This window comes from Syngnathus floridae, chromosome 11 (genome assembly GCF_059516105.1).
Source record: "Syngnathus floridae isolate MCC-2025c chromosome 11, RoL_Sflo_1.0, whole genome shotgun sequence".
NCBI classification, from domain to species: domain Eukaryota; kingdom Metazoa; phylum Chordata; class Actinopteri; order Syngnathiformes; family Syngnathidae; genus Syngnathus; species Syngnathus floridae.
In genome coordinates, this window is record NC_142423.1 from 11,027,765 (window position 1) to 11,039,738 (window position 11,974).

The window sequence follows — 11,974 nt, forward strand, 5'->3', positions numbered from 1 at the left end:
AACGGCTACTGCGCATGCGCACTCCGATATGCCTCTCAGCCCGGCTACATCACGCCGACTTCCATCTTCACACACAATAAAATTATCACACAACCGCAATCTACGACAACATCTGGAACACGCACAAAAAGAAAAGGGACAGAAAAAACAAGAGGGAAAAGAAAAAGAAAGGCTTTGTCTTAGTTCACATGCTTAGAGAAGTATTCCTATCAATCATGATCGAGTGTGTTTAATCCCCAGCGGAATCCCGGTGATGATTGAGATGTAATAAATTAGCCATATAATCGACCCACTTTCGATAACTAGAAAAGCACATGTCGTGAAAAAGCTTTTCGTTTCGTAACGTGCAATTTAATCGTTTCTGTCACCGCATGATCGCGAGTTTTTATTTCCAACACTCTTTGTCGAACTCGACAAATATTGCGCAAGAGAAAAGCTTCACGTGACGATCGATTGGAAACCAACCAAGATAAGATCGTTTCAATAGCAAATGTTGCACTTGTGCTGCACAAAGATTTCAAGTCGGCGGTGGGAGGAGGAGGGGAGAGAACAGGCGTGCGGGAAGGAGAAACTGCTGAAAATGTGCACTGACGCCGCCAATGCAACAATCCAAGTTCACCCGTTCTGCGTCACAAAATTGACTTTCTTTGTTCAGTATATACATGATATTATTCTGATGTGTGTATGTTTACTACGGGAACGTTGTTTTTTTTTTTTGTTCACTTGGACCACGCAAGGCAGGCTTCGCTGCCTCCCGATCCTCCACAATAGAAAAACCCTTTTTGGATGCCTTACAAACAAAAGGAAAAAAAATGCATCTCGCATTTACGCTGATATGGAAGCGCAACACTGTCATAAATTCGAGCTGTTGCAGCAAAACGATCCGATCATGCACCAATACAGAACCAATGGCAGAGAATTTATTCCCAAATTCACTCAATTTTTTATGGAAAGTGTTTTGGTTAGAACTACAACTAGAGGAAGTGGTTTGCTCTGCCATTTTAATACAAAAGGATTGCATCCACTGTGCATGTTTTTTTTTTTAAGGAGGGATGGGGGTCGCCACCTGACATTTTTAGTGACAACCTTCTTTCAAAAAAAAAGATATTTTTTGCGAATGCGTATAAACTCTAGTGAGTAAAGTGTGGCTGCACACTCACATGAGCATTTCTTTTCATTTGCACTTCTCACGTCAGACGATGGGAGGTAGTAGCCGAAGAGAGAGGACAGAGACCGGGCCACTGCAGGAATGTCTGCTCGCCTGTCATCGACTTCACATTGAACCGGTGAATGCAGTCACAGCACCTGACCACTAGACGGCAGCAGAGCGTATGAGTCTGAGGACTTATTGCCACATCTTCAATGTACCCTCTTTAACCTTATAAATCCCCAATATCAAAATCAAAACCGGAGTTGACTTGACCTCCCTCTCTCCGTCTTTTTTATGTTGTCAGATTAAATGAGAAAAGGTGCTCCAGAAAATGTATGGATAAAAGGAATGTTTATTTATAATCAGATGCAAAAGTACAATTTTAAAAAAAAGTACAGCTTTAACTAAGTGGTTAAGAAGCAAATTGACTACATTTCTTTTTTGATAAACTTCCAAGTTATTTACTTTAAATGCTCATTCCAACACAAATATATATCTTTATTGACTACAAGTAGTGCCATATTATGTCTCCAACACTGATTTTAACCACCTTATTGTGCTGGCCGAGTGTGCAAATGTAACACATCTTAAAACTAACAAAGAATAAATTAAACTATCTTTTTGGGGGGCATTTCTGTATTTACAATGGCTATCTTGCTCACAGCCACTCCAGTATTAAAGTCAGTGCTGGTAGTCAGGATGACTAGTGATGTCATTCCCTGGAATGTGGATTTTTTGTATGCAATAATCCGGACAATTGTTACCCATTGAAAATGTTTTAAGTATTGCTATTTTTAGATCTTTAGAGACACAGGATGTGGTGGAATTTGTGTGTATAAGTCAGTTTTGTTTTTGAATATCAATTTCAAGATACAGTACATAGATGATTGGGTTAGGAGTGATTTCATGGTTAAACAATAACAAATGTAAAAAAAACGAAAAACTTCAGTTCCGATTATAGTTTCAACGGTAGTTGAAGTACGTCCCTTAATTACACGTATAGAGTGTTTTCGTACCCTCTGACAGAGGTATTCAGTAAAATTCAACCATGAAGATAAAAGAAAATAGGCCTATAGCCAAAAGTCTAAGTCAGTGATGGAGGTCCAAGTGCAACCAGTTAGTCTTTTCTTTTGCTTATCAAATCTTCCAGTTTGGGGTTGACAAAGGAAAAGCCAGAAAAGGCCGACTGATCCATGGAGTTGATGAGGTTCTTGTCAGTGTGAGAGAGTCGCGGCTTTTCACTCAGAAACTCTCTGTCAAAGTTGCTGCAGTCACTTGGGGATTTCTGCAGGCGGAGGGATTTCAGTTACCACACAAGTCGATGCCGCGATGCATCTTGACATATTCACAACATTGTGTTTTGGACAGCAGAAAATGAGTCAGAATGTTTCTCACCACTTTGGGCTTGAAAGGGGGGTCCACTTCTCTCCTCTCCAAAGTGAACCAGTTGATTGCTTTGAAGAAGGGCTGTGCACGGATGTCTCCTACCACGCCAAGTCTGCGATTGGGATCTCGCTCAAACAACTGCAATAATGATGGAGGAAAAGAAGATAAGTGTTTGGACTATAAGGCAAAACAGCCCTTTGAAATATTAGAAAGTAAACAAAACAGAAAAAACTGAACACAAAAGTCACACCAGGCTTGCTGATAATTTCCTGCATAGTTTCCCAGCAACTCTAAATCGCCCCACTTTTGCACATTTAACGAGAACATGTCATATCATCACCAGTTCCAGCAATTTCTTGGCCTCCTTGCTTATCCAGCGAGGGTAGTGAGGGGTGTCCGACCGGATGGACTCAAACAGCTCATCCTCATCGTCGCCTTGGAAAGGCGACTGGCCAATCAGCATTTCATAGACCAGTACGCCAAAAGACCACCAGTCCACTGAGAAGCTGTACTTCTGCCCTAAGAGAATCTGCCGTGAAAGGAGAAAGTTGGTTGGCTTATGAGAAAAACATTCTGATTACTTGCCAATGCCACAAATAATACAGGACTATTGATTATGTAAAAGGCCGTAAAGGGCCTGTGGACCCCCCTCCCCCCCACTTAGCCCTTATCTAGAGGCACTGCAATATTAAATACCTCAGGTGCAATATAGTCTGGTGTCCCACAGAACGTGGAGGCTCGAACATCTCCATAGACGTTCTCCTTACACATGCCAAAGTCTGCAATTTTAATGTGCCCGTCCTTGTCCAGCATGACGTTATCCAGTTTCAGATCCCTGTGGATTATTATAATATCCGTTTATATTCCACCTACACTACGTACGAATCTCGTCATCTAAAATGATTTGTATTAGCATGTCCCTGTGAATATATTACCTGTAGATGATTCCTTTTGAGTGGAGGAACTGCAGTCCCACGATGATCTCAGCAGCGTAGAATCTGAAAGTTGGAATACAAAACAACCTCAATAGAATTCTATTTGAACATAAGAGGATAATCCATTCAGGTACGCTGCTGCGCTTACGTGGCTCGGATTAGATCGAAGCGGCCTTTTTCTTGGATGTGGAACATCAGGTCGCCTCCATTGAGATACTCCATCACAAAGAAGAGGTGCTCCTGAGGTAACAGCATGACCTCATCAGCTCATTGTTGCAGACAAATTGATTAAGTGTGTGCAGAGTTCATCTTGGTGGGTCGAGATAACCTCCGTGCGGTAATGATGTCACGTTTCACGCTTTGCTCACTTTAGACTGGAAAGTGGAATAAAGGTGTGTGAGGAAGGGGTTCTCCCAGGCGAGGGCAAGGACTCTCTTCTCCACCATCGTACACTCGACGTCGTCATCCATGAGAACCACATCTTTCTTGAGAACCTTCACGGCGTAGTACTGGTTCTGACCCTTGAGCTCGGCCAGCAGCACCTGAAAACGAGTGAGATTTGAGCGGCGTGGTGACACAGCATAATTTGGGAGAAGTGATATGGAGTAGAAACCCCGCCCACCTTGCCAAAGCTGCCTTTGCCCAGAACCTTGTGGAAGACCAGATGGTCAACGGTGAGGTGTAACCGCTTAACAGAAGGTAAGGCTGAACTCGAGGTGTCACCCGATGTGCCGTTCTTATCAGCTATGAGGATTTACACACCAGAGTGAGTACACAACTATAGAAACCTGTACTAAAAAAAAATAGACAATCTTGAACACACTCAAAAACAGATTTCAAATTGAGACTAATGGCAAAAAGCAAAGAACTCAACACATTTCAACATTTAGCAACCTTAAACTGCAATGACAACATCTTACCAGTAGGATGTGTTGGTGCACGGATGTCTTGGTAGATCCCGATATCTAGTGCATTGGCGCTATCAGACTTCTTCAGAGATTTCTAGGACGTAAAATTCATAGGTGTAAATATAAATGATCCTACATGTATTTTAATTTTTGACTGCATCATCCCTGGTGGTCTAGTGGTTAGGATTCGGCGCTCTCACCGCCGCGGCCCGGGTTCGATTCCCGGTCAGGGAAAGATCTTTTCACATTGCTCTTGGGTGGTACAAACCTGTGAAACGTAAGAGAGCGCTTCAGCCAGTAACTTCTGGTTGATCCCACACAGGTTGGCCACTTTCTTCTGACAGTAGCTATGAACGTTCATGGCACAATCTGAAAGATCAGTGAAGTTACAATTGTAGAAATTGAATGAGTCATTTTTTATCCAAACACTGTAAGACAAATATTGAGCAGTCCCACCTTCACATTTAAGGCCTTGTTTGTAGAGACCCCACAGCAGGCTGCCACAGTGGTCACAGAAGGTGGGGCCTCTGTAGGTATTGGACTTGAAGCGATGTGGCATATCAATCTTGAAGCGCTCTTTCTGGAACTATAAAAAGATACAACAGACCCGATTAACCATTACGTCAACTGAATGCTACATTCAGATAAGTTCAAGGAAGTCTCACAACAAAATGTTGCATTCAGCTGGGACTAGAATGTTTTTGTTGTACTGTAAGTCCCAAAAAAAAAAAAAATTGTGGTAAAATCGACAAAGTAATTGAAGTTGGAAAAAGTATATAGTGAGGTTAAGTTGAATTTAAGCCTCCTAACAACTCACCATCGTGTCACGACTGTTAGCTGCAGTTCCGGTGCACCTGCCCATAATCTTTTCGATGCATTTCTTGTGAATTGCTGCGTTGCATTCTGGGTGGAATCAAGAACAAAATATTGAGTCCAAATTTGAATGTAGGATGATGTAAAATTTGAAAAACTGTTGTCCTATAGTGAAATATGGTAGTGGGGGAAACTCACGTCTGCACTTGTAGCCTTGCTTGTTGAGTCCCCTGAATGGGCAGAGAAAAAAGAACACAATTTTGCTACCATCCAAGAATTATAAATTTGATAATGACCCCATAGAGTGAAAAGAGGGCGCTGATGCAATGAGTTAGTGCTGGTGACTTTCATCAGATGGAATCCAACACGACCTGGTGGTTTCCCCTGGTGACTCACTCGTGTAACAATAAAATGATTCATTGTTGTTTCTTTCTTTTTGTGTTTTAATACCCTGATTATCGTACCAAAGATCGGACTCACCAGAGAAACTCTCTGCACACAGAGCAGAAGGTAGGCTGGTGGAAAAAAGTGGCAGCAAACTCATGGCTCTTCATGAGGTGAACCTTGGGCTGCTTGAATGCTCCCCTCCTCCTATTTAGGGTCGTGAGTCCATCCTGAGGACCAACTCTCACAGATGGTTGGTTGGCAGCTGAAGAGAAAGGTCAATCGGCAAATAAATATAAATGAATACATTTAATTTTGTGTGTTGAAAACAGTGGCTTATTATTTTAACCACCTTCTTTCCCTAACATATCTGTGACATTTATTTATGTTTTATTATTCAAGGTTCTAGAAATTCAAGTTGAAACCCACAGTTACAAAAAAGTACGACGTCTCTTAAATGGAGATTGGACACATAGAAACTCAACTGTGAACAAGCAACTGACATGGGGTCAAAAGTCACTTGGAGAAGACGGTGAAAGGCAAACAAAGCGGACGAAAACAGAGGCGATAAGGAGAGTGGGCGGGTAAATGGCAGCACTTTGTAGGAAAAAAAAAAGGAGTTGCCTTAAAGAGGCTGCTGATTAGGCTGAGAAGTGGAAAGACGCACAAAAAGAGATCTTTGCGTTTGAGTGACAGCTGCTTGCCTTTGGACAGCGCTTCAGTGGACTGTGCCAAGAAAGCAGTAATAGGAGAGAAGGACAAAGAGAGTGGGAAAGAGAGAAAAATATATTCACTGATACTTTTCAGGAAACGTGGCGTGCATGGCAGCGAGCTGATAAAGTCTGGAGTCAAAACCAAAAGCACCCACCCCACCCCCACGTGGGCTTTCTCTCATAGGAACTGCCTCTGAACAATTGAACTTTCTGAACCTAACCTTTATGAAGCTAATCAGTTAGCGTGCCACTATTCTTTCAGGATGCTACAACAAGAATTGCAAGAAGGACACATAAAAATGATGACTTTATCGTTTTACCTGCATCACTGTCCTCCAGGAAATACTGCACAGAAATGTACACCTTCCCAGAAGGGATCATGTCCAACCAGAACTCAGCCCGCCCGTTGGTCTTGGGCTTCTTGCAGCGTTCTGCGAGTACAGACACGTCAACGGTCGCCTTGCTCAAGGCCACCTCGGCGCTCTGCATCAGAACCACTTCGATAACGCGACCCTCGTAAATATGAGCGTCGAAAGTGGACTTCCACGACGGATACATGGTGGCCTTCTTCTGAATCAATGTCATCCCTCGATCTGTGGGAAAAGAGTGATTTTAGGGATTCACAAGTTTGACATAGCGCCACCCAGTGGTTGGCCACACTGGCAGTCCATTTGCCGTTCATACCCGTGCTGACGGATTCCTTCAACTTGATGGCACAAATGGGGGCTTCAGATTGAGGAGGCAATTCACCCAAATCATATGTGGTGAAGGAGATGCGCAGGAAGGGCGCCATGGCAACGGCTCACCTCAGCTTCCTGGGGAAACACCAAATGGGCAATTACATGTGGCAGATATGGGGAGTACACGTCTCACACACACAAAAAAAAGAAGGGAGATGACCAACAGTGTCAACAGACGGGAACAAGAGAGGAAGTACAAATTACCCGGTCATCAAAATAACCACTTTGCTACATTAAGTGGCAAATGTAAAAAAAAGCAAATGGTAACCCCAAAATGAGTTAAAAACACAAAGAAAAAAAAAACAAATAAGGAAAATTGAATAATTAAACAAGTTTCAAAGTTACCTTCTTTTACTGTATATTGGATTCAAATTTTTCAATTGTGATTCATAATGAAACTTTAACTTTTTGTTCATATTTTCAAGACTTTCCACAGATTAGTTCTCTATATTTAGCATTTTATGCAAATGTTGTGATCACCTGTAATGGCTTTTTCCTTCCCAATGCAAATGTTGGAAAGCATAAGTGTTACGTTTTACTTCCTTGTAGAAAAGTCAATGTTTACGCTAATGGTCCATTACAGAATTCAAAGACTAGAATAATTTCTGTCCCTAATTCCCCTCACGCCTCCTAGCGCTTAAAACAACCTAAAATAAATCTGATCGGAGAGGTCACAAGGGTGCTGAAGTGCTCCCATAACAGAGGCTTCATTTACACACACAGCTGCAGTGTAGCCCAACACAAACATTCTACAAATACTAAACAAACGATAGCTAAAATAAATACCTGCTACTTTGAAAGAAAAAAAAAAAAGAGATCTTTGTGTCCCCAAAGGGAACTGGAAAAACTGAGGACAGGAGAACATACATTTGGGGAAGGGGCAGGACAGGAAAACAATCTGGCTGACCCAAGATGAAAAAAAACTTAATGCTCCAAAATGGTGTGTGTGCGTGTGTGTTCCTGCAAAGTCAACAACTTTTCTGAAAAATTTGAAGGTCTGCCACATGTCGCTCTAAGCAACAGTGGGCCATGTGATATCTACCCCAACACAAAAATAATTCATCATAAGAACAGTAAACTGGAATTGGGAAAATCTATGAACCAAAATAAATATCACAGGTTTGGTATGCATTGAATTGCTGGAAATTGTTATTTGACATAAGAGCTAACCAAACCAGTGGGACAGGTCTGGACACTTTCCAATGACAACTGCTCATTTGTACATAAAGGACCCATCGCACGCAAAGTAGCACTTACAGTAAACAACATTCTTTACAAAAACAAGAACACAATTCCTTTGTGCTAAAAGCACCTTATGCCAATGGAAAAGTTGAAGCTTGTTTGTCAGGTATGAGGGGTCACCGACCTTTTTGAAACAGAGCTACCACTAGGTTGTTAAATGATGGCAAAGGCTACCAGTTAGCAATAGAACAGAACTCACAATGTCTGCACCCAAAGTTGGAAGGGCAAACGCTATAAGTGACTCAGTCGATGATGGCTGAATGCCAGCGAGCTGATTTGGTTTCAGCATCTCGGGACTTTTCGAGTGTGTTTGTGTCACTCGGCTACAGGGCTTCCGGGTACAGCTATCCATTATTTTTGCATCTGTAGCTCATCAAGAGCGATGAAAACTAGCCAAAGACGTTTCAAAATTATGTTAAGAATGATCAGAGTTAGTCTTGCTGTCTAAAAATATTTATTTTGTATTCGCCGTGATTTCAATGAGGGTGAACAGCGGTGCCCCCCCCCCCTTTAATTTTTTGTTGCTGTAAGAAGACACCAGACAGGGAAGTTGGAGTCGGAGTGAAAGACAGCAAAGTTCAGCGAGCAGACTGACTTCACGAAGTGACGCTAGTTGACAGATAATTACAATAAAGCTGCGTCGGTCCGTCACGCGATGACAACCTTAATAACCTCCTGTGTTTTTATGAGTACGAATTTTCCACCTGAGAAATGTAACAGTAAAAGGTTAAATATACTTGACTTGCATAACCAAAAAAGGGTTACAAAAATGTCAGTCGTCATCAAGTCTTCAGAGGCATGCAATCTGAGCACACGCTAATAACCTTGAACAAAGCGGTCTTTAATGACTTTGAGTAGAGGGCCGCTCTCAGAATTAAAGCCCTCCCCCTTTCCTAACTAAGCAAGATTAATATCCAACACTTGCTCTCCTTACTCAAGGGCAACACATGCACACGTGCAAGAGGTCAACAATGTAGTCATGGATGCCACCAAAACTGTAAAAAATGGAAGTGATTTGGTCTCAGGGAGCTAATACTTGCAGAAATATTATATTTCCATACTTAGATTACATTTCTGAATGCTGTGCTCAGCTCTTTGACAAGCTGTCAAACCTGCTAAACCAGCAGAGCAAGAATCCTTCAACAGCGAATTTTTTTTCCTGCACGCTCATCAACGGCAGCGTGTAATATTTTTCCTTTTAGCATGGCGGTGAATCACAGCAACACATTTCTGAGGTACAGCTTTTGGTTTCCAGAAGTTCATGCTGCACATGGGTGACTTTCATACTCAGCAGATGTCCAGAGAGCATCCTCAAAGCTACTCAGGAGACCGCAAGCTAATATTGACACGGCTCTGCCTGCAGGCAGATTGTATTACCGCCTCCAAAAGCATAGCCAGTGCAATGATAAGCAAAATTGGTGAAAGCTCAGATATGTGGTGGGAATCTTTTCCCTCAGAGGGTCACACAAACTTCTGGAAAAATATGATCTGGTGATCAAACACATTTTTATGATGACAAGCGACTAAGCACAATTCCTTGCATGACTTATTCAAAAGCTCTCACGGTCCTAACATGGCCTATCTTTCTGTCAAGTTATTGCATCATTTGATCTCCTCATAAAATCCACATTGCTGTTTACAATCTGTAAATGGGAATATAAAATGAGCATATCCAGAAAAGTCACCAATGTAGACTTTCAACTATACCTCGAATTTGCAACATTGATAATCCACATTAATAAAACAAAGGTTTTGGTGTACCTTACAACATTTTGAATGTGTTGCTTTCTTTGCTTGAGTTCATAAATTTTATGTACAAAGTTAGTCAGTGTCACTAACTCGGTTGCCATGGGCTACCCCCTGGCGCAACTGACTATTTATAAACCAAATAGACTCGTCTTACTGTTTCATTGAATGTTAAAAGGATTGTTTGTTATAACTTGATGTTTACAGAAAATGGGAAAAGTTGACGCCAAAGCGCATCAATCTACCAATGAAAGCCAACCGGGATTTGTTTCCTTGTCGTGCGTTCATTTGCAAAGTGAAATAAAACAAAGTGGCTGCGCTTCTTTACGTTGAGGAAAAAAAAACGTCCCAACGATCATACAGCGACCTAGACAAGTTCCATAAGAAAATCGTGACTTACCGCTTCCGCCAAGTCGCAAAGTGTCAAGTGGCGTTTCCTCCGACGGCAGACTTTTTTGTCCCCCGGCGCAATCGCTGCAACGCTTCTGCGCTGCTTTCGGGTCCGTGTTTTAATGTATGCGGTGCGTGCGTGTGGGGAGACTAACTCGTTGAATGCGTTCCCGGTGGCGTCCTGCTACCGAGTGCTGCCACGCACGGTGGCTTTGAGCGACTTCTAGTAAGTCCAAAGTATGACGTCACCCAGGTGATTTCCGTGTGTACGTTATCGCTACTTCGGCAAACAAAGCCTTAAAAGTATCATTTGTGTGCTGGAAATTGAGTTTCTAATGAGAGATGAAAACATTCAAGTTATTTAGTTATTTAATACTCTGACAAAAGTGGAAGTACTGAAAGTAAACAATTACAGACAAAAAAGTAAAATATTTTATATTTTATATATATATATATATATATGTATATATATATATATATATATATATATATATACATACACATACATATACATACATATATATATATATTATTTATAATTTATATAGATTATATATATGGTGGCGCATAGTTCGCACAAGAGAGAGAGAGAGAGAGAGAGAGAGAGAGAGAGAGATTCTGGGGATATTCAGACACCCGTGTATTTTTACACTGGCCCTCCCCACATAATTTCCATGGTCCAACTCCTTCAATAAGCAGAGCCGTCCACATGGTGCTGAGTCATCATCCTCCACCCTCTAGAACTGTTCAAATGGATGAGGGAATGGAGCAGTAAATTTAGACGCTCTGCGTCAGCTGCACCTAAAGAACTATTTATAGCTGTAAAAAACAAAAAGGAGCACAACAATGACGTATAGAAAAGCTCACCAAGATGAAATGATGGAAAAAGTTACTGAGTCAGACTTAAAAGTGAGTAATCACTCCAGTGTCATTTATCAACAATCAGCACTGAAAGCAAACTCAATTTTTGTTTTTCATGAAACTCATGATTGGACCAGTTAAAGTTGATCATCCTTTACTGACCTCTGCAGGAGAAATTTAAGATCCTACAGCAAAAGTGACCATTTATGTCATTTCAAACCACCGCATACTTGCTTCTCATCACTTCTTCCACGTTGAATACAGTAAGTGAATATGCAAGCAAGTTTTTTTTCCCAGATACTTTCTCAGCATCCCCACACGAGTGGAAGGAATGTTTTCTTGTTTTCACAAGTCTTGTATGTGATGCTTTACTTGTCAACACAAAAAACCTGCTGGGACTTCACTCATTCCAACTTTATGTTGAACCAGTTTGTGCATCATAAAAATGACAATCCCTCATTATGTAATGACCATCATTTCCCCACAACCTTGGCAGAGAAAATAAAAATATTGTTATTTTTGTATTTATAGCATGAGGCACATTTTAATACTTTGTACATACCGAATTGGCAACTAGCTTGACTTTACACAGGGAAGCTGGAGCCAATTTCTGTGTCGTCTACATCAACGACTAAATTCTATACACATCTTTGACAGATATTTAACAGCAGCAAACACAAACAATCATGCTTGCCTATTTTTCCAC

At 41.4% G+C, this 11,974-nt stretch overlaps 1 protein-coding gene and 1 non-coding gene across 2 annotated transcripts; one reads left to right on the forward strand and one right to left on the reverse strand.

The window, feature by feature from the left end:
* Positions 1 to 1,484: 1,484 nt before the first annotated feature.
* prkcdb (protein kinase C, delta b) lies at positions 1,485 to 10,655 on the reverse strand. The gene is made up of 17 exons (XM_088389576.1): positions 10,418 to 10,655; positions 6,974 to 7,104; positions 6,610 to 6,882; positions 5,673 to 5,841; positions 5,391 to 5,422; positions 5,197 to 5,282; positions 4,836 to 4,965; positions 4,648 to 4,748; positions 4,392 to 4,473; positions 4,094 to 4,215; positions 3,840 to 4,013; positions 3,620 to 3,711; positions 3,472 to 3,534; positions 3,233 to 3,371; positions 2,877 to 3,065; positions 2,546 to 2,674; positions 1,485 to 2,435 (listed from the first exon to the last, which is right to left on the reverse strand). The coding sequence occupies exons 2-17, from the start codon at positions 7,080 to 7,082 to the stop codon at positions 2,268 to 2,270; spliced, it is 2,058 nt and encodes a 685-aa protein (XP_088245702.1). The 5' UTR covers positions 7,083 to 7,104; positions 10,418 to 10,655; the 3' UTR covers positions 1,485 to 2,267.
* trnae-cuc (transfer RNA glutamic acid (anticodon CUC)) lies at positions 4,542 to 4,613 on the forward strand. Its single transcript has one exon. It is a non-coding gene; the product is annotated as a tRNA-Glu (tRNA).
* Positions 10,656 to 11,974: the final 1,319 nt, after the last annotated feature.

What these genes read in the sequence shown, in the direction of transcription:
- prkcdb (XM_088389576.1), bottom strand. Translation starts at nt 7,082, where the DNA reads ATGGCGCCCTTCCTGCGCATCTCCTTCACCACATATGATTTGGGTGAA. An exon ending in GCAAGGCTACAAGTGCAGAC is followed by an intron (nt 5,283 to 5,390) that starts GTGAGTTTCCCC and finishes GATTCCACCCAG; the next exon opens with AATGCAACGCAGCAATTCAC. An exon ending in CGCTCTCTTACGTTTCACAG is followed by an intron (nt 4,474 to 4,647) that starts GTTTGTACCACC and finishes TTTACGTCCTAG; the next exon opens with AAATCTCTGAAGAAGTCTGA.